Source organism: Haemaphysalis longicornis, unplaced genomic scaffold (genome assembly GCF_048455015.1).
Source record: "Haemaphysalis longicornis isolate Haplotype H1 unplaced genomic scaffold, Haemaphysalis longicornis Haplotype H1 scaffold_6, whole genome shotgun sequence".
In the NCBI taxonomy this organism is placed as follows: Eukaryota; Metazoa; Arthropoda; class Arachnida; order Ixodida; family Ixodidae; genus Haemaphysalis; species Haemaphysalis longicornis.
The window spans coordinates 73,765,449-73,792,852 of NW_027526407.1; the positions used below are offsets into that span (position 1 = coordinate 73,765,449).

The 27,404-nt window shown below is 47.7% G+C and overlaps 1 protein-coding gene across 1 annotated transcript; it reads left to right on the forward strand.

Moving 5' to 3' along the window:
- On the forward strand, nt 1-26,967 carry LOC144143485 (bestrophin-4-like). Its single transcript, XM_077675234.1, has 10 exons — nt 1-314; nt 3,920-4,476; nt 6,178-6,312; nt 9,457-9,623; nt 11,472-11,626; nt 12,695-12,919; nt 15,410-15,490; nt 16,729-16,880; nt 19,512-19,757; nt 21,671-26,967. The coding sequence occupies exons 2-10, from the start codon at nt 4,298-4,300 to the stop codon at nt 22,173-22,175; spliced, it is 1,845 nt and encodes a 614-aa protein (XP_077531360.1). The 5' UTR covers nt 1-314; nt 3,920-4,297; the 3' UTR covers nt 22,176-26,967.
- Nucleotides 26,968-27,404: the final 437 nt, after the last annotated feature.

Here is a 27,404-nt window from a genome sequence, read left to right on the forward strand (position 1 = left end):
GCGCTCTGCAATCGCGCCTCCTCCGCCGTTGTGACGCACCCGTAAAGGCCAAGAACCCACGTTCCCAGGAGCTCACGGCGGCGATCGAAGAAGTGTGCGTCGGAGTAGCGCGCGCTGGATAGCCGTTGAACGGGGTTAGCTGATCGAGGTGCCAAAGCGATCGTCGCCTCGAGGCATTCCTTCCCCGCTTGACGAATTCCCCCCCACGCTCGCGAGGTGCTCCGGTGTTTTCCGATTTTCGAATCGGAAAAGACCGCCCCAATGATTCCGTTGGCCCCGATGAGCTCTCTCCAACGATGGAACAACTTCGCGCGGTGAGTCTCAAAGCGTGATTGTGTTTTATACATGCGGTATATTTAAGTACGGTCTTCTTTTATTTTTCTGTCGCTGTTTCAATTGACACGGAGATCATCACGGCCGCGTGCAGCTCGGTGCATGAGACCGCGTGGGTTACGTAATCGTTGTTTCTATTTGATTTGCAACGAAAATCGGCTAGGTATTTCGATCAGTCAGCTTTGTAAGGTAAAGCTCCTATGCATACAAATCTTTGGCCAGAAAATAAAAGTGCGACAGTCCAGCTGGCCAGCAAAAACAGCGCTGGCTATGCGGGCTTTTGACATGGCAGCCAGCCGGCATTGCGTGCAGCGAATCGCCACGCCACAGCGCATTGCAGTGCACTGATCGAAAGCGTCGAAAATCGTTTAAAACTCGTTTAATCCGTCGGTTTAAATATCGGTATAAGGTACAAATTCTCGAATGAGCACTAGATCTTTAGCAAACGCAGGACGCTGTTTGATTCCGGCGACTGCCGCAGATCTGTGACGCTGTGTCAATGTGCAGCGTTGATACGGAATTCCTCGAGGTGTGACATCAAAGCCGGAAAAAAATCGATCGCGCTTTTGAATAACACACTGAGCTTCTCCGAAGTCTTAGCTTAACTCCGCCATCGGCGTCGAAATGTGAGACTGCCTGATAAACTGTAACTTCAGTGGCACGGCGGGTGCACCTGGGAGAAAGCCGACACTATGGCCGCCTCCGCCGATCGTGGCTTTTCGTTTTGCAGTCGTCGTATCGCAGTAACCCAGTTTAGGCCTAAGCTATACCGGCTGCAGGAGAAAACGTGATTGTCATATGTTCCTCTCCCGCTTCATTCTCTCGAACCGCGCTCGCAGTGTTCTCGGTCCGGTCGCAACCAGTTCCGCCCGCGCGGAGACCATCGAGACTGCGGTTTCGGTTCGTGTGATGTGGCAGGATGGGGGCGCCATCCGATCGCTGTTGTTTCGTCGGCCAGCCCACTATTATTATTCTCTTTTATTTTCTTCGTCTGACAACTGATCTCGCTGTGACGGCCTCCCAAACAGTGAACGCTTTTCCTCTTTCGTTTTCTTTATTATTTCTGTACTCGCTACCACGCCGTCGTGGGAAAGTGTCACCCGGCCTCTCGTGTGACATCTCTGGAAGGTGTGCTTCTCCCCGGGACTCCGTGCGTGGCGGCAAAGCGTGCAATTTTTGGGACGTCCTTTTTTTTTTTTTTTTTTTGGCTTCGTTATGGAATCTCACTGAGTTACAGGTGGCCCGCGAAAATGAAAAATGTAGGGCTAACTGCAGCGGCGGTTTTGGTTTACGTTGCGGCGGAATTGCTTGATTACGTCTTCCTCGAACACGCACGCGTACACGTTTCCGCGAAGCGATTAACGAGAACCATCCGTGCACTATTACGTCGCGTTCTGCGTAATCGGTCGGGTAGGGTATTTTCTTGTGCGTGAGCTGAAAGAGGAAAAAAGTTGCATGCCAGCACGGTTATTTCGATATTATAGCCTATTTTCGGCAGTAATGATATATTCTCCTATTTTTTGCTGCATTTCGCAAAAAATTTAGTGGTAGTTGGCGATTAGTGTGATGACTAAAAATTTTAAGCTATCAAACATCGTTTGAAAACGCAGAAAAAAATTCCGGCTTCAGAGCTCGGAATTCTTTCAGGATGAGTGCCTGACATTTCTAGCACTTAAAGTTAGCACTTGAAGTCCCAGTTATATGAATCATACAATGCGTTTCATTAGCCACACTTCAAGCTTTCGTCCTAGCAAAAGCTTTCCTCCATCACGCTTACAAAAAAGAAACACTTATCACAATAACCAATTGTTCAAAAACCCTCATTTATTTTCTGAACAAGTTAAATATCAAACCGCTTGCCACGGTGCGGCATTCAGCATTTGAGCTTCAACCTTTGCCTTCGACGTGGAGTTCAAAATAAAAGTTAATATTTGGTCCAAGCAAGTGTCATAAAAAGCAAAGGTTAGCGCACACTGCAACAAACACTTTTCTTTCTGTTTGGTTTTGGTGGTGGCGGTGTCGCTTGGAGACTGTAATTCGTCATAATAGTTTCAACGATTCAAATCGCTGTTGCTGTGTAAAGAATTATTGTTCGCTTGCAGGCGATTTATTTCGTACTGTCACACTATGTTTCTATTCGTCCCGTTATGTTTGCTTCGATGTGCACACGTTTACGTCCCCCCCCTTGCCTCTGTCAGAATTGAAACATCTGGACATTTGCTTCTCTACCTCGAATGCCAAGCTGAATTCTGAATCTTAGCTTGAATCGTATCCGTAATCAGAAGAGCCACCACTCCGCTCCACTATCAAAGGTTTCATGACTGCAAAAAAAAAACCACCCACGAAGCTGGCAATTTTGCTTCTCTTTGCAGCTGAAGACAAGATACGTCAATGGGTGTAAGAGACATTAAAAAAGATTAGTAGAAAAGGATAAAAAAGACTTGTGACAGATAAAAAGGGCATGCTGTTGAAGGGAGCAGCCTTGAAGCAGACGATGACCCGAGGCAAAGCTCGAAACTTCACACCACGTAGAGGAGATAGCAAAAGATGGGAAAGCAAAGCGTCTACAAAGATGCAAGAGGTGGCAGTGCTGCTGACAGAGGCTCTATGCAGTGACACAATCTTAGAACAGGGTATTGCCAGCAAAGGCGCACACTTGGCTGAGGCGTTATGCTGCTGAGCGCGACGATGCAGGTTTGATTCCCAGCCGTGACGGCCGCTTTTCTGGTGGAGGCAAAAAGCAAAAATGCCTGTGTGTACGAGATTTCGACGCATGTTAAAGATCCCCAGGTAATCAAAACTAATCCGGAACCCTCCTTTACGGTGCGCCTCATCGCCTGCGTTGCGTTAGCACGTTAAACCCTACAATCAATCAAATCAATGGTTGAGCGTGCCCCTATTTTGCATAGACCTTGCCCACGTAATGAATGATTACAGAAAAAAACAAGTGGAAGGTCAATAGAACAAGCTTCTAAGAACAAGCTCGAACCCTCATGTTGTTAAGTTATATTTCTAAGAAGATACTGCAGACGGTAGGATCCTACATTGCCTGGCAGCTTTGCGAAATTTTGGCATGCATTTTTTAAACAATGCAAAACGTGCAAGTATGTAAATGGCAAGGCTAGAAGGGTAGCAGTACATCAATGACACAGAAATGGTTAAATCGGCGGAGCACAGAGACTAAAAAAGCACCACGAAACAGACCGTGCTGGCACGTACCGTCTATGCGAAAGAAGGCCAACCAGTGGCAGGACGGTAGCAGTGATATGAAGCCATTAGGAAAGGCCTCTGTCATGAAGAGGGCATCAGTAGTCTGATGATGATTAATGTAATACTTGTCTTCGAACTTGTTTTCACAGCCAGGATGACATGTCCCCCCACCTACCAGGCATATCTTGCAATGTCGCATTATTCTTTGCTTGCGCTCTTCCTTGCACTGTTTTGTGGTAGACTGAATGCACCGAATGATGATGACGATACTTTTATTTGAACCTGTGTTCATTGCTGTGTTGACAATGACCTGCAATCCCCGAACGTAGCGACCCTGCTGATTCTCCGCTTGCCTCTTTATCTTTCTCTTTTGCAGGGTGAGCTAGACCCAAGCGAGACCTAGTTGGTGAGAGCAGCTAGGCCATCTAGGAGACACGCCCCTTCCTTCTTCCAGCCTTCACAAACAGAAGCGGCCAACCCACAGCCAAGGGACCAAGGTTGCCCGACTCCTGTTTGTGGCCCAGCCAGAGTCGGCTGGGGAAGAAGCCGACTTCCCGTAGCCACTCGCGGCACGGCTCCGGATTCCGCCGAGCAGAGCGTGCGCCGAGAACACTCACAGGGACCACAGTTCCACTTCTTGGCAGCACCTGCTTCTGCTGTATCGTCGCTCACGTCGACGTTTGAGCTGAACTGAAGTTGCGGTGGAGTGACGGTGGAGTGACAGTCTGCTCGTCGGTAAAGCCCAAGGTCCACGATGACCATCACGTACTCGCTGAACGTCTCGGAAGCCCGCCTGTGCGGCTTCGCGAAGCTGCTGCTACGATGGCGTGGCAGCATCTACAAGCTCCTCTACCGGGAGATGATTATCTTCTGCACGCTCTACTTCAGCCTCAGCGCCCTCTACCGGCACATACTCAACCCGGACCAGAAAATGTGAGTGGGGTTGCATTCCAACAAGGAAGGCGGAAGGGCTTTCTTTTTGGAACTATAGATGGTATTCACTGAAAGATTGCATTGTCGATTTCTTTGCTTGGAAACACTGGAAACGGCCACAGACATGGCCGAAGCGCCATGGACATGGCGCGCCTTGTGCCACTGTGGCAGCATGCCGCAGAAATAAAAACACCGGCAGGTGTCGTCTGCTCCGTTTCGACCCGATCCTCAACGATGGTGTCAACAGATATGCTATTAATCGCACTTACAGTGGAGTCAAGGCATTACTTTGCGTTCGGTGGGGTATAGTTTGGAACGTCCAACGCACATCCTGTGCTTAGCACGGACAAGTACCACCATCCCACGGAGCCCGACGCAACCAGTGATGGCGCACTCACATGGTTGCCTGCATGCATGCCTCACCAGTGAATGCAAGCTATAGATGGTACTGACTGAAAAGTTCAGCTGTCAATTTCTTCGCTTGGCAAAACTGGAAACTTCCACTGACATGACCAAAGTGCCACGGACATGGCGCGGCTTGTGCCACTGCACCCAGCCCGCACGCCGCAGAAAAAAAAAAAACACTGGTGTGCGTCATCTGCTCTGTTTCAACCCGATATGCAATAATGGTGTCATAAGAGGTGTTATTAATGGCACTCACATTGGAGTCGAGGCATTACTTTGCGTTCGGTGGGGTAGAGGTTGGAACGTCCAATGCACATCGTGTGCTTAGCACGGACAAGTACCGCCATCCTGCGGAGCTCGACATAACCACTGACGGCGCACTCACATGGTTGCCTGCATGCGTGCCTCGACAGTGAATACAACCTATATGTTAATCACAATCACTAATCACAATTGGAATCCATAAACGAGATGAGATTGAAATTAATCGCCTCCATTTTGCGTACTTCGTCGCATCAGGCTTCTAGATAAGCTTCGTGGTACAGACTTGCTCTGTCAGTCTCGCATCACTGCATTATGTCATGGTTTGTTAAGAACGATAAGCGGAAAGTAATAAGCACTTCACATTTCCTGTCTTACTGTTTGGGTTGCAAAGAGATCTATTATCGTTGAAATGGCTTCGGCTGTTAATATTTGGTCTAGAACTTGATGGGAAAGCTTTACCTAATACGCAGTGTCACTTGAGTGGGCCTGTGTGCATAGTTGCCAGGGTTTGATGTCATGGTGGTTAAAATGCTCTTCAAGCTAGCTGAACGCAGGTTGAGCTGGGGCAAGACACACTATACTAAGCCATTGCCTTGTAAGTACAGTCATCCAGCTCAGATCGCACTAGTATGGAGGCTTGGCTTCAGTAAGCAACTTTGGAGCAAATGTAAATGTTCTTTCTTGGAGATAAATGCCACTTTAAAGGCCGTCATAAAAGGAAGCCTTTTGTCTCAACTGCTTACTGTAATCGGAAGTAAACTAGTAGATGGATGGCTTTCGAAGCAACAAAATATTGCACCCTGACAAGGTGTGTCTAACACAATTGTATTAGATAATCTTCACAAGGCTGAGCCATACCATAAATGTTATCCCCGAGATGTTCTAGATCATATTTGTTGCGACTGTATTTGCTCCTTAAAGCCCTGAACAGCAGCTTATACAGCAGCACAGTGATTCTTGTAGGAGCGTCTGCCAGACAGGTTGTTGCAGCTGTTCTTTTGTGCAATGACCACTGCTTCCCTGCCCACGCAGAGTCTTTGAAAGCCTGGCCAAATACTGCGAGCGGTTCACGGACCTCATCCCACTGTCCTTCGTGCTTGGTTTCTACGTGTCCATCGTGGTTGGCCGATGGTGGCAGCAGTACATGAGCGTCCCCTGGCCGGACAAGTGAGTACATGCAGCCGCACGTTTATGCAAAATAAGTAGCTTCTGTATGGTAGAAACGAAACAGCAACTGACACAAGACAAGACTATTGATTGTTGAAGTAGAAATCACTCTGACAAAACTGGGGAAGCCAACGGCAGTGTGAAACAAGATGGCGTACAGATCAGCTTTTTCAGTGCAGGTTTCATTTTCCTTTTACTAATGCTTTTCTGGCTCTTGGTATGTGTAATGAAATTTTACAGCAAGTTCGGGGCAAGGGGAACAGTTTTTAGTGTGGCATTGCTTGGTTATTAACCTGGCATGGTGGCATCGTAGCATGGACTCAGTGAGGCAGCTGTTCTGCCTTTAGACATGCCCCCCCACGGCAGTGTTTTTTGTAATATTGTCTTGAATAAACTAGTAAAGAAAGAACCTGGGGTTTTAAAAGTTGAAACCAAATTTTCATCCATGCTTTTTGTGCTGCAGTGGGGTTTTTCCTGGTGTGAAAAACCGCAGGCACCATCTGTGTACGTTCTACCTTAGCGATCCTCAGCACAAAGAATGTATAGGCACAGCATTTACTAACTATGTGTACTGCTGGCTCAGTTCATACATGTCCACGCTGCGCAGTGCATATGTAGCTGCGGGTACATTTAAGAAAAACACAAGTACATAAAGGTAAATTGCCAGTATATAAAAATTTGCATTGGGGTGTTTTTCTTTTCAAAGTATTTTTAAAAATTCGGGTTGAAAATGACATCAGAGAAAGGCTAGATAAAAACAGAACAAAAATAAAAGATGAAGAAAGGGCCTCTGCCTCACTCTGTTGCACGTGGCACCAGGCACAACAGAAATAAATCAGAGAAAGATGCTGTCCTGCACTTTTGACTCAACTGGGCTCAACTTCACTCGACCTGAAACGAAAGGATGACGAAAATGATTCCACTATGAACGCTACACACTGCTACATGACAATTCCTCAATAGAGAGTTTCAGACAGAGTTTCTTAACTCCTGAAACAACCCAACACGATTTTACGTTTGTTTTTTAAAGAAAATGCCAACATTTGCTTTTCTGCGGTTGAATTGATACCGTTAATATTAGCTGGTATACTTCCATCATGTGTTATTTGGTCTTTCATTTCGTTTGCTCTCACTTTTCTTGCAAGCATTCAAATACGAAGGCTTCAGTGTAGGGGAGTTTGGCATTTTTTTTTTTTTTAGGAAAAACATTAATCTTGGCAGTTTGGGCAATTTTAAGTTCAATCACTCCAAAGACTACACATTTAAAAATATGCTGCCATGCGCTTCTGACTGCGAAATTCCATGTTGGTGAACTTGCTAGCCTATTTCACACTCCTTGCTTCAAAAGGAGAGTCAGATTTATTTATGGGCACACAGCCAACAAGACAGACAGCAGGGCAGTGCCGTGATGAACAGCTGCTCCTATAGCTTCACGCCAAGAAAAGGGCGAAAGAACAACATTGCAACGACTCCAGGAAAGAACCACGGCTCACTTGCACCGTGTACGTGTCGTTGGCCGAGTACTCGAAGAGGCCGTAGTACGGGTTGAACAGCTCCCGCGACAGCAGGAAGAAGAACTCCCGCGAGGGGCCCCCGTAGTCCAGGCCCTCCTCCCCGGCAAAGCCCACGTACAGCCGCAACTTCTGCAGGTCCTTCTTGGAGGCCGCCATCACCTTGGTGAAGGCGTCCTCCAGCAGGTGATCCCGCCGGATGTTCAGTTTTAACTTGCTGGGTCCTTGACCGTAGCCTTTGGATTCTAGTTTTCGATAAAAATTCCTAAGTTTGGCTTCAAAATCTCTCCGATAGGGTGCCGGAGCCCTCAGGTTAGCCCGCCGGTGACTGCAGCTGCCAGCCGAAGTCAAAGTCGATGCTCTGTTCCAAGAAAGAAGTCGTCAGAGGGCGGGGGAAGCAGGCTATAAATGTTTCGGGGTGAAAAGTGCAGCAATGAACGTGGCACGTAAAGTTATGTCTAGTTATCAGTGGCGTAAGCGCGTGCCAGGTTGTGTTAAAGGGTCCGCTGACGTTACTCGTCAACTGTTTTTGCTCATTCTTGTGAGGTTGAAACTTGCAGAGGGACATCTGTCTCGCCTGTTTATCACCTGTCATTGTTCTGTCGGGTTATGGGGACTGTGCTTGACACCCAAGGCAAATGCCATGCCAAGACGCCTAGACAGAATAAAGAATGCTGCCCGAGTTGTCTGCGCTGGCGATTTTTTGCGCTGCTTTGCGTGGTAAATGCTTTCCGCCTGACATTGCATAACATTCTTGAAAGCGGAATTGAAGAGGCAGGAGGAGGGGCCCATCTTTTATTACAGACTACAAACAGCAAGTTCATGCCGTGTACGTCGGGGACACTCCAATGTGTGGCCCCTAATCATCTCGAATCTCTGCCTGCGTTCTGGTGGCAGAACCATAGGTTAACAGGACTACGAGTGTAACACTGTCGATAGCAGCTTATTAAATGCGTAAGCATTTCTACGTGGACTGAACGAGGATGTCTGTCCGTCTGTAACACCTGGATTTGTTACACTTTCGCCAAACAAGAAAATGCTGTCAGAAAAGGCCTTACAGCCTTTGCATTTTGAAACCACTTATGTGGCCTCTGAAAATAGGCTTTACCAGCAATGCAGCTGTGCTTAGTGACTTTAAAGTGTCTCGATTATAACACCCTATAGGGATACATAAGGTCTGTAGGATGCACCCATTAAAATGCTGGTGTTGGAGTTTCGGCACACGTTGGAAGATCCCCAGTTGGTCGAAATTAATCGAAAGAGCCCTGCAGTACGGCACATCTGATTTCCCAGCTGTAGCTGTGGCGCGTTAAACTCTCAAAATTTTAAATTAATAAAATTCCCCGGGACCATCATACTTTGATATCAGGCTGCTTTTACTTCACAAATAAATATTTTCCCACCAATGCGTTTGTGTGCAGTAAGGAGCCAACTTTAAAAGATGTTGGTGTAAACCAGAGCGGTGTCTGCTTACACATCACCCGGGGGTTTCTGAAATTCTTTTCACCTATCGACATGTCCGTCAAAGTTATGTCCTCTTCATTAGCTTCGACTAGAAGGCAAACTTAGTAGTTCCAGCCCAGAGTCACTTGTAGCTTGGGCATGTCACGAGCTGTAATTTTCGCCATTGCAGGGCGGTGATGGCCATAGCGGCCTACGTCAACGGCACGGACGAGAGGGGCCGTATAATCAGGCGCACGCTGGCCCGGTACCTGTCCCTGCTGTCAGCGCTCACCTTCCAAGGCATCTCAACGGCCGTCAAGAAGCGCTTCCCCACGCTCGACCACATGGAGGAAGCCGGTGAGCCACCGTGTCCGTTTCATGCTCACTCCACGGTCAGAGACATCCACTAGACACGCTGTATTGTATTAATGTAGAGGCTTGTGGGTGCCAAACATGACACTCCGAGTTGATGTACAAACCTGTCACCTTGGAAATAGTTGAACGAAATGTTTTGTGTGTTGTTTATGAAGTGGTGTTAAGGAAAATATGGGGTGTATAGTCAGGTAGACCACAGGTTTATTAGAAAATGAGCGGCTGACGAGCAAAGATGAGGTTACACAGAACTGAAACCATAGGCACAAAATCTTAGCGGAAGTCGTGCTGCGACTAGCCATTCCTCACCATCGTTCAATCTCGGTAGATGGTAGTAGTAGTAGTAGTACGTATTTTTGGATGAGGCGGACTTACCCTTGCATAACTGCCGGCAATCGCTCCGCCTAATCGTCCCCAATATTATATCAGATACACGCAATGTCACCACACTTTACTTAGTCCTATTATAACAGAGACACACAATGTCACCACACCTCACTTAGTCCTGTGGACTGCAAGGATCCTAGCAGGAGACGAGACACCTGTCTTCGCACAATCCAGTGGTCCGTTGAAAAAATAATGACCTCCGTTGTAGCATGGGGCACTCCTAGCTACTGGAGATCATGGAAAAGGTTCGTCCGCTCGACGTTTGGCTTTGGAGCAGTTCATAATGTAGTGATCCTCGAATTTGGGCCTTTAGATGTATCAGTTTATGGTGGAGAATCGAAGCGCGGCACTTAAGCAGAGCGTGCAAGTCTCCCGCACTGTTGCAAATTTTCGATGTCCCCGGTGTCTGAGAGTCCGGACTAAAGATGGCTTTGCTATTACAACGACATAGGGAAAGTGGAATTCAAAATGGAGGACTGCAACTCGTCAAGTCGAAGCTAGGTTGGGGCGAAATACAAGTGAACAAGCATGAAAAAATCAGCCAATCGATGAGCGGATGAGTGAGTGAACGAACGAACAAGAGAGCTAACAAGCATTGCTAAGGGAGCCTTATTGGAAGTGCTGCCATGCCGTCGATGGGAAGGTGGTGGCTGCTGATGGGTCTGACGGCATTGAGGCCCCGAGTAGAGTGTCCACACCACTGCAAGAACCTGGGGGACTGGACATATACAGGTTCGCTGTAAAAAGTAACACAACACATACTGAGAGGCAGCACTACTGACACAAAGAGGCTTTTGTAGCCTAGTTTGTGTGAGAAGGCTGGCGTTGGAATAGAACAGAGAGAATCCAGATGGCAGTAGCTGGAGCTTCTGAGATATTATTATGGGAAGCATAAGTGGGCACTGGAACATAGTGCAAGGGAACCTACACCGATGACGATGAAGCACTGGGTGGCACAGACTCAGCTCGGGCTGTCATGGCCATGTTGTAAATAGATTCATTCTTTTTGGAAATAGATCACATCACCACTAACCATTGATCGTCTTAGTGGTCCTGTCACCACTTAACAGTATTGGCTGTTAAGATTGAGAAGGTGCCTCGATTGACTACTTTACAGGCGACACCCAAGGTGGAGTAAGTTTCTACAAAGGAAACTTTGCCGTACACCTGAAATGCAGCTGTGCGGCTGCAAATGAAAGCTGTGCAGCTTTTTCAGAAGCTGTGCAACTGAAGAAAAATTGCCTCCTGGTTGTAAGTCTTCGAGAAAGCTCTATACTTTTCGTTTGTAGCCGTATTGTTGCATTTCAGGTGGATGTCCAATTTTCTTTTGCAGAAAGTGTGTGCATGTTTGTGTCTGTATCTCTTGTCATCGCCTTTTATGTTCCAGAGGCAATGTCAAGCAGGAATTCATCCCCCTTCCTTCTCTTTCTGCCTCCATGAACGCAGGCCTGATGACCAAGGAGGAACGGCGCGTGTACGACTCGATTCCGGTGTCGCACGGCAAGTGGTGGGTGCCAGCACAGTGGTTCGTGGCGCTGGCCGTCCGCGCCCGCAAGGAGGGCCGCATCAAGGACGACATCCTGCTCAAGCACCTCCTCCAGGTGTGCACCGTTGTACACTGAGGGCGCCCCCCGTTGAGTGAAAACTCTCCGCCAGTGTGCGTCTGCTCTAACCTCTCCTCCGGGAGCTGGCATCACCGGGCCGCTGCTCCCTTGCCCCCTTCCCGCTCCTCCTCGTCTCTCCCAGAGCTGCCGTCGTTGGTTTCGCCCCGCCTGCCTCTTTGTCTCCGCCACACAGCTTGCCACCGGCCGTTCTCCTCCCGATCTCCGGCCGCCGAGAAGGTTGCTCTCTTCGGCGCAGGTGGCTGTGAGAGAGAGGGAGAGAGAGAGAGAGCTGTGTAAGCAACCACTGGATGTCCCTGGGGGTTCGCGGCGCTCGCTGCTGCTTGTCCCCGTTTGAGCAGCCATGCCGCCACCCGTCCTGGTGGCTCGCACGGCATTGGTGGTTCTTGGCGGCGGCCGACTGCGTGCCGCCCATGGGAAGACGGTGGCTGGTGGTGGGTCTGACGGCACTGTCGAGGTTCCCAGCGGGAATCCTGTCAGCTGCTGGTCGCATAGAAAAACAAAAGATAACGGAGAAAAAAAAATTGGGGGGTTGAACAAGTTATCTTGTGCGAACAATGCTGCTGCTGCAGAAGCAGGGACTGTGTACTAAAACATTCGTCCTAATGGGCCAGTGAGTCCAAAGACAGAGACTGAACCACGATTGGGGTGTAACGATGTTTGCATAGACTGTGGCAGTCATTGATGCCAGTGTGGTCATGGCAGCGGGATGATGCATTCCAACGTTCGTTTATAATAGTCACATTCTTTGCAACGTAAACAGGCTGTCAATCATGCTACACTGAGCACTTCCCTTTCTTTCAGGCAATTATCTGCCCCACGAACCACTGTATGCTAAAAGAAACCAGCAGCTGGCAGTGGTTCCCGCCGGGGACGTTCCGCACAGCTGCCGCTCAGGCTGGCATCCTACCGGCCACGCCGCTTTTGGCCGGCGGGCGGCGGTCTCTCTTCCCTCGAACAGTGACCGTCCCCCCTCCCCAGTCGCGCGGCAGAAGCTGACTCTCCTTTCTCCCTCTCTCTCTCTCTCTCCTCCTCCTTCGGACGTAGGAGATGCACGAGTTCCGTGGCTGCTGCGGTATGCTGTACAGCTACGACTGGATCAGCATCCCACTGGTGTACACGCAAGTGGTGACCCTGGCCATCTACACCTACTTCCTGGCCACCGTCATGGGTCGCCAGTACCTCCGGGCGGGGTCGCCAGGCGACGAGATCGACCTCTACATCCCCATCTTCACCATCCTCCAGTTCTTCTTCTACATGGGCTGGCTCAAGGTGGGTGCATGCATGATGTTGTATGCTGTACATTTTATGTGAGAGGTACCTGAAATGTGACAGCATCCAGCCAGATGCTTAGGACGTATAGTAAAGGTGTAGTGAATTTTAGAAAAATCTTTCCCCTCTCCATCTAATGGCAGTGATGTTTGAACGCGAAACTTTCTGCAAGGGATTCCTTGGTTGTCATGTGAGTTTTGACTTGGACCCGCGCGAAGTTTGGACTTTTGATTGCAGCGGCTTTGACTTTGACCCTTCGCTGCTAATCGATTTCGTTGGAAGAAATCTTGGTGTCCAGCCATCGTCGTCGTTAGACGGAGGGGTGCATGATTTTTCTGTCTAATTTTGCACGTCCGTGCACCCTTCTCCAAATCCAAACTGCTTTGGCCGTGTCATAATTGTGTGATCGGATAGACATCGGCTACACAACGTGAGCGACCCAGGTTAAATTCCGACCACGGGAAGTGTGTTTTTTCTTTCACATTACCTACAATCATCATCATGTCAGAGAAAGTTGGCTTTCCTGCAGTGAGGTTTTGACGTGACACGTGCCATCTGTGAGACATAGAAAGCTTCGATTTAAAACGAAGTCTTTGATTCTTTAGAAAAGTAATGGTGATATGCAAAGCTAAAATGAGCAAGTTCACAAGTCCCCTGTGAAAGCACGTTCGCTATTACCTACTTCTGGGGAGAAAAAAAAATCGCAGTGTACCTGCATTCACTCAAAAAACAGCTAAACTATTTTCTCGCTCAGTTTTGTGCGACGAGCAAGACAGCACAATCGGCACAAAAAGTAATTTGAGCACAAAAGGTTAGACAAATGCAGTTTTCTACGCAATGCTTGCCACACACGTATAAGTTAAACCTCGTTATAACGAGACGGGCTATAACGAAATAATGGATATAACGAGCAAATCGTAATTCCCCTTAAAAGTCCCCATAGAAACCAATGTATTTAAAACCTCGTTTTAACGAGGTAAAATTTCCCCGTTACGGGATATAACGAACAAATTTCGTTGAGAAATCAAATTTTGAGCTAATTTTACAACAGTGCGCAACGCGGATTTGAGACAGTGCGTGACGCGGCAACTGTATTAGCAGTTCAAAACTCCCGCCACGCGCGCGAAGCTGGCTGGCGCGCCGTGCGTACGCTGCGCCCGTGAAGCCCCCACCCTCCTCTCGCTGCGCACGGCACGCGGGCTCCCCGAGAAGCAGTCCGACGTTCGATTTTCCCACGTATCCCTATGGCTTCAGGGAATCCGCGGACTATCCGCGGTGAGCCCGAGAACAACCCCAATGCACACGGCGCGCGCGGTTGCGTCGCCTTCCTCTCCTCCTCCCCCCCCCCCCCCCCCCCCCCTTCCCTTGTTCGTATCGCCGACGTCGCTGCGTAGCTGTGTGTGCGTGGGTTTTGACAGTCTTCAGCCTTATCTTTTATCGTACTGCCGGCGTGATTCCGACAACGCCAGTGCGACAGGCGGGAAGCGAAAGTGAAAGACTAACGCTTGAACAGAAGACGGCTATGATAAAAGCCGTCGCATCGGGCGCGAAGGAAGGTAAGGTGCACTCCGTGGTAAGGTGGCAAGAGACTTTGACGTGTGGACGAGTACGCTGTCCACCATCGTGAGCAACCGAGAGTCCATCGTCAGCGCTGTTGCACATAGCTTGAAAAGAAGAGCTAAGGACGGCGTCGGAGGCACTAGATGCGGTGGACATGCTGCGTCGCTACTTCGGCGCGTACGAGGGCGGCACAGATGGCGTGAACGTAGTGGCCGCAGCTGAGGGACCCATCGCTCGCATCGGGAAGGTGCATCAATGTTCAATTATCAATGTCGAATTACAGACTTCTTCGTAGCCAAGTCTGTTTGAAATACGAGTTTTGAACTGCAATAAAGTAGGTTCGTGACTTTTCCTTTTTACCTCCGGAATGTGTTTACTTTACTAACTATCGCCGTGCAGCAAGATGCTATTTCGCCCGCTTTTTGTTTTAGGTAACTAGAATGCATAATATTTGCAGTAAATGTCGGCTACGTCTATAACGAAATATTGGCTATAACGAGCAAATCGCGGCGCCCCTTCAATTTCGTTATAACGAGGTTTAACTGTACATGTTTCAGACTCACATGTGAGGGATAAATCTAGTTTGTTAGATTATTGTTTGGTCCCTTTATGTTGTGGCGCAAACTGTTAAAAGATAACTAAAAAGTAGTGGAAACTGGTTCGAATTATGCATGTTCTAGACATGGCTTCTTTCTTCTCACTTCCTTAGTACGTAAAGAGTTTCGAAATTTTGAGCTGACATGCTACACACAGCATATGGAAGTAACTGTTCTCCCAAAAGTCAAGAGTCTTCTCACGAGCTGAACAACAACCGAAGCCTTACCTTGATAAAATAGAGCAACATGAGTGTATGTGCACTACTAGAACATGCAATTTAGGACCATATACATGCTCGCCAACTTTCTTGATGTTAACTCTCACATTTTTCAGGTGGCGGAGCAACTGATCAACCCTTTTGGTGAAGATGACGACGACTTTGAACTCAATTGGTGCCTGGACAGAAACCTTCAGGTATGTTCTAAGTGCTTTCTCTCAAACCCCAAGACCTCTACAGCTCCTCTGAGCAAATACAAACAAATAATGATGTTTCTGTGCAGGTGAATGTTGAAGTCATTCCTCAGTGAAACTGTGATAGTCAACTGTATGCAAGATAGTAATATTAATAGGCTTCAAAAGGTCATGGCAAGCTCTAGTGTTCAGTTCACTCCCTCATCAATCTATTGTATTGGTAGTAGATCGTCTTTCATTTTTGCCTTCTCTATAATAGCTATTTGTCAGAACGAATCGCAACACCTGGATCCAGTAGTCCAGGGGCCACATTCTACTGGGTGCCGGAAGGCATCCGGAAGGGCGCTGGAAGATATGCGACAGGCTTGATTTCCAGCAAGGGCTATGTGACGTCGCCAAATTATAGCCAAAACCTATTCACGTGACACAGGCTGGGTGGCGTTTTCGCTTTGTGCCAATTGCATGAGACCGCGTGGGAAATCAACTCTGCCGGATATTTTTGGCACCCATTGAAATTCGACCCCAGGTAACTACCGTATCTTTTTTCCACGATCGCAATGCCCAAAGTGAGGAGGGTGCTTAGATTCGAAAAACCTAATTACCCCCCCCCCTTCCGCCACTTTTTTTTGTGGCCATATCTCGACGAGAAGGGCGCAGGGAATAATGTTTTTCTCGGCAGACATTGAAAAGAAAAATAGGTACAGACAGCGAACAAACCGCTTATGGCTGATACTGAGTCACCCACACTACCAATCAAGTCCGTTGTGCCACTTCGGCCGCCTCTCTCAGTATCCCCCAGCAGGTCATCTTCTGTTCTGTTGAAGTGGATTGTAGTCGAAAACTTCATAAATTGTTTGTCCGCAACGACAAATAGGGCCCGCTTCTACACGTCCGAAATCCACCTTGGGATGGTTGCTTAGAAAAGCAGGGCGCTTCGATTCGCATGGAAAACTTTTTTTTTTCCAATATTTGTTTCCGGAAGTAGGGAAGGGTGCTTAGAATCGGGGGGTGCTTAGAATCGCAAAAATACATTAATATAGTTAGGCTTAGCTTCCCCGTTCACTTGCCTAATCCCTAGAGCGTACGTATTCTTCTAAAAAAGCCACATTCTTGCCTTCCAGCGAGTTATTTCCATCTCAAACATAGGCATTGCACTGGGCCTGTGAAGAGGCAGCCGAAAGAGTTGCCAGTCAATTTTCATTCATCCTGACGACCAATTGGGCCCGGCCTCTTCTGTGCAGATCTCGTTCCAAATCGTGGACGACATGCACCAGCGCCACCCGCGGCTGGTGCGAGACATCTACTGGGACGAGGCGGAGCCGCAGCTGCCCTACACCAAGTCGTCGGTGAACCTGCGCACCCAGCCGCACCTGGGCTCGGCCATGACGCTCGAGTGAGTCCGCACCCACTGCCGCCGTGGCGCTCCCGCTGTGTTTTATACGTGTCTGCGTGCACCTGCTATGGTAGTTGCAAAAAAGACAGTGCACGTGCATCTGTGGAGCTCCTGTTTGTAGCTGCACTTAACTTCAGCCCTTCGTTTCATTATTTAGTGGTGCACCCTTGGTTTATTTCTTGCACCTACTGCATATGTGTGGGTTCGTCAAGCTGCACCTACTTGATTTTATTATAAAGTACGTGCATAAATTACTGAAGTAGTCGCATAAATTACCGCAGTGATGACGTTCTGTTTTAAACCCTTTGAGGGTCACAGCCATACATGTACGTCATCGGCAAACACTTTCAAAATGGTCAGTGAAAAAGCGCGCCTTTTTCGCCAACTTCTCTTGCTTGGCATGTGCTACCACACTTCGGAAATACGTCAAATTTTTTTCTTCCGCCAAAGGCTCTTCTTTTAATTTTTTTACGATTTATTTCAGTGGCGCGCCGGCTATCGCTTGCACATCCACTAACGAGGGGGCGCGCTGGGTATCTCCCACTGGGTACCCGGGCGCCTCTCGCTTGTTGCGCCTGCCACAGACCAAGGCCTCCTGCGAAACTGATGAGGCTCTTTTTTTTTTTTTTGTATTTTATGAGCGATGCGCCGTTTATCGCTCCCGTATCCGGCCGCGCACGCCAACGCGCGCCGGCGGGCGCACAGCGGCTGGTTTCGATATCGTCCTCCGGGCGCTTCCCGCTTTTTGGCCCGCGAAACTGATGTCTATCTGATTTTGATTCACTCAAAAGGTGCCGGCTTGTTACTCTCTCATTTTTATTTACAATTTTTCTTGTGTAATGCCATAACAAACCACATGTATGTAACAACACAAATGATTTTTTTGTCACTTTACGGTCACGCAAAAAAATTTTTGATTATTTTTTCTTGATATAGATTCGTCCGTAGAATTTAAATCAGCAATAACAAAAATCGACCCTGGGGGGTCGCATTTGGCAAAAAAATTCGACCCTCAAAGGGTTAAGCATAACAAAATGCCACCTCAGTTACTGGAATTATGACATTTTGCCTTCCTTGTAGTGAGTGGCTACACTGTTTCTTCAGGCATAGTTTATGCAGAGTGAATGCACTCATGGTTCATTAATGCTGCCGTTTCGAGCTTACAAGTCCATTATTGTAGCCGACACCCACAATTTGTGGAGAGGGTTGTAGCGATGGTACTTTCAAATGCCTTCTGTTATGACGAAGTTTGTGCCGAGAGAATTGCTTGGGTTTGAGCGAGTTGGTTTTCCATATCGACTCGAAAATTCCAGCTTGAACAAAAACCACAGGACTTGGGAAGGAAACACGGACACAATGCTGACTATCAACTGAGTTTACTAACAAAAAGGGGGAACATATATACACAAAACATTGCACAACATTGGCACAGCGCGACACCCTTTTTCCCGAGATCAGTTAACGGGATAATCGCTAAGCAGGTCCAGTTCTTTCTCTGCAAAAAAAGAGTGTCATGCTGTGCCAATGTTGTGCAATGTTTCATGTATATATGCTCTCCGTTTTTGTTAGTAAACTCAGTTGATAGTCAGCATTGCGTCCGTGCTTCCTTCCCAAGTCCTGTGGTTTTTGTTCAAGCTGGAATTTTCAAGTCGATTTGTGCAGAGAAGCTGGAATATACTTGGAACAATGCAAAACACTCCACATTGTCTTCTTCTGCGTACCGATCATCTTCACGCATTTATGCTAAGTAAAAGTAGCCCATGCAATGTCATTAATAGTGATGCTTGGCCAAGTTGTTGAAGTGTGACAGGGAATTACACAGTGGGAATGACAAAGACGACAGAGAGAAAACAACACCACGGGGTTGTAGTGTTTGTCCCTGTCTCTCGTCCTTGACTTTTGCCCTTTTTTATTTTCCCGTCATTGTTAGACGCGCTCCAACAATAGTAAACATGAAAGCTGGACTAGTTGGTCCGCTAGCATTCATGACTATACAGTGCTATGAGAACAGAATAAGAAAGGCAACTAAACAAACTCGTTGCGTTATTTTAGTAAACCAACTAACCCAGCTTTCTAGTTAAAAAAACAGTGTTCGCTTGTCGTCGTTTAATAACCCTTCTTGTGAAGAGAACGGTCTCTTCACACCACTTAACCAAGAATGCTAGCTAACTGACTAGCCTAGCTTTCCTGTTTAAATAAAAAAGAGCGCTCATTTGCCATCGTTTCTTAACCCTTCTAGCCCAATCCTTGTCATACCGTTTAGATGAGAACGCTAGCAAACCAACTACGTTGCCCATTTTTCCAGCTTAAAAAAACAGCGTTCGTTTGTCGTTGCTTATTAGCGCTCCTTGTGCCATCCTTATCACACTGTTTAGCCAAGACCGCTAGCAAACCAACTAGCCTAGCTTTCCAGTTTAAAAAAACTGCGGCTGTTTGTCATCGTTTATTATCACTCCTCGTGCCGTCCTTTCGTGCTACCCAGGCGGAAAAAAAACAATTGGAGGACCATTTGAACCTGCCGAAAACACAATTGGGCCAAATGGAACCATTTGTGGTCCTCCAATTGTTTTTTTTTTCGCCTGGGTATGTAGTCAAGTATGTTCCAACAAAGTCCTTTTCCCCTCCGCGCAGCGTCGACCCCGAGGAGGCCGAGTTTGTGCCCATGGAGACCATCATGGAGGAGGACCACGACGAGCACAAGTACAGCAGCCCGCCCACCTCTCCGCCCAACGCGGCCAGCGACGGACTCACCTCCCCTCCGCTGTCCGCCTCCCACCTCTACCACGTGCCGCTGCATCTGCAGCCGCAGTCCGAGTTCAACGGGCTGCCCTCCACCATCTCGGGGCACATCCATGACATGGGCAGCCCGCTCATCTCGTGAGTGCCTCCCCCGTTCACTCGGCCCTTACGAGTCCGCACCTTCGCAGTCGGGGGCAGCCCACTAGACCGACGAATTCACCATTTGCTCAGTTCTTTTACAATGAGGATGTTCAACTGTGAGTTCTTTCAGCTTTCGACTCACCGCGGACTATTCAAGAAGGAATCCGGCATTCGTTCTTCACATGTATTGCTATCGCGTGGAGAATCTTTGGACCATCAGCGGTGACTCTCACCGAAAGTGTAAATTGAAGAGCACCAAAGCGTGCAGCCCATTGGCTTCGCAACTTTACCGTTTACACAGTCCTAACGTGTGGACACCCCCGTGAGATGGGGAAGGGTGGTTCTCGCAAGGGTGCTTTGTTTGTGTACCATATTTTCGCGTGTCTAACCCGTCCCTGCATATAATTTGCACCCCCCTCCCCCTTTCAGCCCTCAAAAAAAAAAATATTCTCACGTGTTGCCCGCACATTTGATACAGGAAAGGCTGCACCAAAGTTACTGCTCAAGCAACACATGCCTTACTATGTAGGCAGAAAAAGCGTATATTAGCAAGTAGAACACACTGACTGCATGGTGAATGTCACAATACGCTCAGTGTCACTGCTCTCGCTAGAGCTATCACTTGAGCCGCAGTCCTCACTGTTGTACACAAGGTCATCTTCACGGCACAACGTGCATTGCTGTGAAGCTGCACTAGAGGAAAAGCCCCCCCCCATAATATCTGCACCCCTACTTTGCCACTAAATTTCTCACTTTCTTGGTGCGAGTTATACATGGGAAAATATGGTACTTCCACCGGCTGGCAATCATCGTGCATGATTGTAACTCCCTTCCCTTAGTGCAGGTGAATTCTAAACTAATTTCTATTCTAAACTAATTTGATCATTTTTTTCTTTGAGGAGCTCGTGTAACTGCCCTACCTCTTCAACCTGTCAGAGCTACCTGTCTGAAACCTGAAGCTGATTGCAGTCGGGAGGACACATTAAGTACGGCCACACTCAGCATGTACAGTCTTTGTCAAAATTTTCTAGGCCACACCAAACGTTTGTGGGTGACAAAGAATTCAAAGCCAAGTCTTAGCATTTTACTGTGACCAATCTACTTGATGACAGTAAGGGAGAAGTGTTTCTTCCAGCTTTCTGGCCTAAAACGTTTCGGCTTCGCTCAAGATGTAAGCTTGTACTTTGAATTTCTTGTGGCATGGGCACTTTTGGCATGGCCTAGAAAATTTTTACAAAGACTGTACATGCCATCTCTATGTGAAAGCTGAGTGTAGCTGTTTGAAGAGCACGATGAGCAAATGACCATCATATGTTTAAGTGCAGAGCACTTTGGGGGCTCACCTTGTCATCATAGCTCGCTTGCTGGACCCAAGTAGAGCCACATGGCGTTCCGTCGTAGCGGCTGTCGTCGCGGCGTAACCCAAAGGCTTCGAAAGCCAAGCGGTTTATAAGCGTTCGAAACTCGTGAACCGCTGGCGCTTGTCATACATCTCCCCATTGTTTAGCGCAAAGAAAACTGCAGGTACATTTGAGGCAAAATATACGTAATTAACCGGCAGCGCCCGCGTCCATTTAGTTAGGAACGCTCGTTGGGTTGGTTTTTGTGACAGTAAAGGCCAAAAAGTGGCAGTGCAACGGCGGCACGTGCGGAAAGAAAAGCAAGCACAGAAAGAACAGAAGTCCCGCTGGCGCAGCTTCAGGCAGGGGGTGCGCGAGCACTGCGAAGGCGGGAAATTTGAATTGCATTGGGTGGCAGCAGTGAGCGGGTAATGGCGCTACAGCCCATTATGGCGAAACACTGCTCTGCTCTTCCGACAGCTTTCACATTGAGTAGAACGGCTTTAACCTTTTTGGCAAATTGGTCCCACGAGTGCCTCGTTGACTTCTCTGCACTTTCGGTTTACGCAGAACTCGCAACACCGCGGACAACACAACGCAGACTGGCCTCCGGATCCTGAGCACGGGCAGTCGCTTCCTCAACCTGCTCATCGGCAGCAGCAACGACAACCTCCCGCAGACACCCAAGGCGTCCAAGGAGCACCCGCTTGCGCCGCACTTTGTCGCCCGGCAACAGTGCAACCGCCGGACGGCACGGACTGTCTCTCTGTGCGAGGGCCTCGACCACCGCAGCAGTGAGTTCACGCTCGAGGAACGTAAGCTTCTACTCCACAAGGACGACAATCCGACCATCAAAGAAAACGTCGTCGTGCCGACGTCTGTCATCGTCGACCTCACCCCGACCCCGACGACGACCGGCGGGGAAGTCGCCAAACAGTCAGAAGACGCACACCCGCCGGACAAGCCAGAGGAGGTGGAGGAACCATCACCTTACGAGCCGAACACTTCGACGGAAAGCCTGGCTGAAAACAGTCAAAGCAGCGTCAATAGCTACACGCAGTTACTGCCTCCGTAAAATTGGGGAAAAGTGTAAACTTTTAAGGCAAATGTGTTGGCGTGTCCCTTGAACAGGAAGCTTAGCACAGCACTCTGGCAAGTTAAGAAGCCGGAGGCCATTGTGTGCTAGCTGAAAACAGTCAGTGCAGCACCTATATTTGCACCTAACTTCCGGTACTTTGAAACTATGAAGCAGTGTTGCACGTGCTTATCTTTGGAATAATGAGCTTCAGAAGGCATCGCTTAGGCGATGTCTATTTCCCAGGTACCAAATCTGGGGAAGCAAAACTGAAAGCCACTGCAATGCGCAGATGACAACTGTCTTTGAAGAAAAAGAACACCTCCAATCCACGTCGTCATAGATTTGGCCCTCTCGTTTGGTGCCAAAAAATCATAGGAAAAACAAACTGGACATTGACAGTTCTTGGTTACGTCTATGTGACGTAACCTTATCAGCTTTACACTTGGCCTGGACCATGTTTCATGTGCACCATCTTTGTAGAAGCTTGACCTGAAGAAGCAACCCGGGGGCCATGAAAATGCACAGGTTGCACCGAAAGAAGTAAACAGTTATGCGCTGCTGTAATGCATTGACAAAAGTGAAAAATAGATGCTGTTTGCCGCTTCAAACTGCCAGTCTGTCTTCTACAGTCTACAGAGAAGGCTGCGGCATCAAGGAAACCTTGCCTCAATAGGTTATGCTGCAAAGAAGCTGTGACAGTACTAAGCCTAAGGCTGCTTGCTACGTACAGTTCACATGCAACCACCCACCACTGACGGGCAGAGTTTTTGATAGGGTATGCCAACACATTTTGCCAATCTAAATTCGTCTGAGCCTAGACAGGTAGCCAACCACCAAACCACGTCGGCTGAATAAACTTTACGTGCCGTCAATAACTCGAAACATGGCTTCATGCGAAGCTGCCAAGAAGAAGAAAAAGAAGGAGAAGATGCTACCAAGGAAGTGTTGCTGTGGGTGGTCAGACATCAGCAGCAACTCGGTGCATCAAGTTAGACTACTTGCAGGGAAGCCATAAACTTTCACTGCAACTTGGTGACACAGACAGAAAGCTAACTCAACTGATCCCACCTGAAGTAACCAGCGGTGTGAATACTTTCTCCCTTAAAAGGTTCCCAACTTGTTCGCTTGAAAAGGAGGGGGACAGTGGATGCTGAAGCCGCAGTATTACGCCAAAAGCCGGTCTGATGCAAGAAGAAAAGATCTGCTGGTCGTACCTTCGTGTGTGTGTGTGTGCGTGACAATGTGCAGTGGTTTCCAGTTATTTAAACTGTTGGCCTCTGTCCTGTGTAAATGTGTTAATAGTTCAGTTCTCAGAAACAAATTGTCGCTACCCTGCCCTACTCACTCGTCCAGGGCAGTACTATTTTTTGCGCCGCACGGGACGCTTTCTGTTGAACAGACGTGGACTTCTGCAGAACTTGCGAGCTTTTGAACTTGCTTTCGAGGGCTCCTCTCCGGTGACGTGTTACTTCGAGTGATTCGCTTTTATGAATCAACGGTGTACTTTTGGGGAACGTGCTGTGACGTTTGTGCACACTCTGTCTCACTGCGCATACCTGTGATTGTACCACCGCGGTGGTTGAAGCGTGGCCGGGGAAGTTACTGTCTAAGTGCCAGATAAGTTCCGAGTTATACCACGACAGCCTAATACCGTTCCTTAGCACCTTCGCTGACAGTGCCGGCAACGGTTACACATTTTTACGGCTTAAAGTTAACATAGCTGCACACGGTGTCCTACGGAGAGAGATGTCTTTCTAAGTTGGCGGAAGAGGCATTCGAAATTGCCTGCAAGTGTCAAAAAACTTTAGGGGCGCACGCAAGTCAGAGCTATAATTGTTGATGGGTCATCTAACTACGGTTCTTGCCGCAAGTTGTTGCCGCAGTAGCGCCACAGGTCCCAGTTTCGCTCATGGCTTGAGTCGAGATGCTGGAGCTTTTGCACTGATTACAGAAGTGCCGAAAGATGTGCAAGTTGTCCTGGAGTGAGTTCTGACACTCTTTCCCCCATTTACAGGGTACGGGGTGTTTTTTTTTCCCTCCTGCTCTTTGCACTTTTGGTGTCGTTTGACACCCTGGGAGGACAAAACGAGTCTCCCGGTTTGAAAAGGTGTAGCGTACGTTGTTGGATGTTGCAGGGCGAACCACAGTGCACCACAATTGCAGCATTTTCCTTGCACGGTAAAGCACACGGCATTGCTTTTACGTGCGGGGTATTTGTGGCAGCTCAGCGTTTACTCCGGTAGTTGCACTAGGCGTTTTAGTTTCGAGAGAATGGCACAGTAGATTATAATCTTAGATGTGTCGACGAATTATTTAACGATGGTGTAGTACCGTTTGTCAAAATATAGACTCTAAAGTTATTTTTTCTTTACAAGTGCTAGGGCAAGCAATGTTCGGAAGGGTATGCAGGCAGTGTGCTGTCTCAAGCATGTGATGGACTCCGGGTGAAAACTTGCTGGGCAAGAATTTCTCATAATTTGAGTGGATGATATTATGCAGCGTGTGGATAAGTATCGTTATACTGAAATGTGCATAGAAGTTCTTATTTATTTGCTTGTTGTTTGCGAACTTATGGCACATTTGTTTTTCAATGGCACCAAGTTTTTAGCAAAGGACAAGAAGCATGTTGCACATCAAGCTCTATGCCTCTCCTCGGATTACAACTGGCTGGCCCAATATTCTCATACTTTTTGGTGAAGAAGCTGCACCTTTTTCTCAAAATTGCTGGCAACTTATGGGGAGAAGTTTTAATGCAATGGTGTTTTATAGGGAGATGTTGCAAATTGTGCAAAGGTGTGGCCAGAATTATTCAAAGGAATGGCTATTACGTGGCAGTGTGACCTAAACAATGGTACGACTTATACACCAGAAGATACAGTATGCGGTTTTTCATCGCTTGACTAAGATGCTGTCAAGTAATTGTGATTCCGCATGCACCAAAAACAAAGGAGGAGTCTATGGCAAGTGATCAGCTGCAGCCTCAAAAGTGATGTTGATGCATTTGATATAGATTAATAATACTGCACTGTTACAAAAGCACCAAGTAATGAGTCGACGGTGTCTGACCACACCGTCCAAGAATTGGAAGCCGGTGTTTCAACATTTAATTAAATTAGTATCATATTTTGTGCAAGTTAAATGAAAACTAAGAAAGGGAGGGCTGTGGTCATCTTTGGCATCACGAGCGATGAATTTCTTGCATTCGTGCCGGTTTAGTGAAAATGCATCCGCGACATCGCAGCAATTGACTGGCATCCAGTCAGAAACGACAGTCTCTGTCTCGAACTTCAAAATGTTTCCAGCATGTTCGCACAGCATTGTAACGATTTGCTTAGAAAGAAAAAAAGAAATATCTGCTTCAAGTTTCTCAAAATGCCACTTCTCAGCCCCCCAGTCGCCCGCTGCCCTACTCTCGAATATTTTTGGAACTAAGCTGTTTGGTGTCCGTAGGAGCTGATACACCCTGTGTACCGTCAACCAACCGCAGACTGAGTGGTTTTTCCCGGTGATTTGTGTTTTCTTCTCTTCCTCGTTGAATGTGATCCTTCCACTCCTGGGCACGGATCTTTTACATCCTGCTGACCGACAGGTGACCACCTGTAACAAGCAGCTTTCTGTGAAAGCATGTACCATACTGTTGCACTCAAAAGTGTGCAGCCACTCTGTTAAGTGTGTGTGACGAAGTTATATCATTGCTTTTATTGCAAGCATGTACTTATGTGCATTCCCTTATGCATTCACTTACCTTAAACTTTGATTTCAATTAATTGCTACATAGGCTCCAAGCAGGGACCCGCTGAGTATTGTGCAACATGAAGTTGATTTCGATCTTGATCTCGCAAAATCCAATCCAATCCAACACAATCCAATCCAAGAGGTCTGGGAGCAGCGATATGATCCGCAAGGATTGCATCGGACAAGGCACAGAAAGTGCGTAACAGCCCTGTTATAAGCTCGATCTGCAAAATTTGGCTCGACCAAACTTGTTTCCTTTCACGCACGCCAGTTCATTCCTTCAAGTGAAGCTTTAACTCTGTTGGTGTTATAGCGCAAAGCTGTGTTCTCAAACGCAATGCATCTGCTGCCTTGCGAGTGTTGCAGCGAAGTCCTTTGGCATTTTAAGGGCGCATAAATAAATCCCGCTCTGATTTGCTTCCATTACGCACTTCGTGCACGAACCTCTACCCCAGAGTGCAAAAGTTGCTCAAAAGATCTTCTGTTTAACGTGACCTTACGCACCAAGAACCCCATGAACAAATCCTCAGTACTTACTCGCTGCATCTCATTTCGTGACTCAGCTCCAAAACATGTCCGTAAATAAGTTGCATGACCTCTCAATAATGTGATGACGGTAACTCAAAATTTATCGTTCGCTTAAGTGACAGATAAATTTTTTGGCCATATTCTTCAAAATTGGATGTTTGTTTCTTGGAAACACGAAAAGTACTGAACAAAAAAAAGTGTTCCAATTGCATTCACCACTGTTTCACAAAATAATTAATTCTAGTTACTGAGCCGCATAAATGCAAGAGGATTTCCACAAGTGCTTACGGTAGTGTCTCGATGCAGATATTGCCCATCCCTGTAGCACTGTGGTATATGCTTTGGGTCAACAGACCGCATCCATTTCGGTTAGTGTGCATTTCTGTGCAACTTTGCTTGTCTTGTTCAGTTGTACGATACTCTCGACGCTAACCGTTGTTGATGCTTCGATGCGCCATCTGCTTTCCAGCTTTGAAACCCATAGCTGTAAGCACTGAATCCTGCCAATAAAAGTTCCGATGCTGAATTGTTTCATGATGCCATCACTGCGCGCAATCGATATATCTGCCGTCATGGAGCCACCCTGCTCGTCACAACATTTCCCAAATGTTGCAATGAATCAGGCTTCAAAAATGCCCAAAATAATGCGCGCCGCAACCACTGGTGGCAAAGCCGGTGCATGGAATTTTGCGTACAAAAAGGCCCCCTTGAGATCGTATCAAGGATATGTTGCCTAAAAAGTGTGCTGAATTGTGATTTGCAACAATTGTAGTCGTCGGCTGACTTGAGCAACTGCAATTTATGCATCTTTACCTTGACCTCGGGAAAATGACGAAATTAAACCCACTTCCACAAAGTGTGAAATCTGCTATAACAGCGTAGTTGTGGCTGCTTTTGTCTGCTCGAATGTCCACGGGCGTGACGCGCTTTTTACACCAGACTTAAGAAAAGGCTCGACTGAAA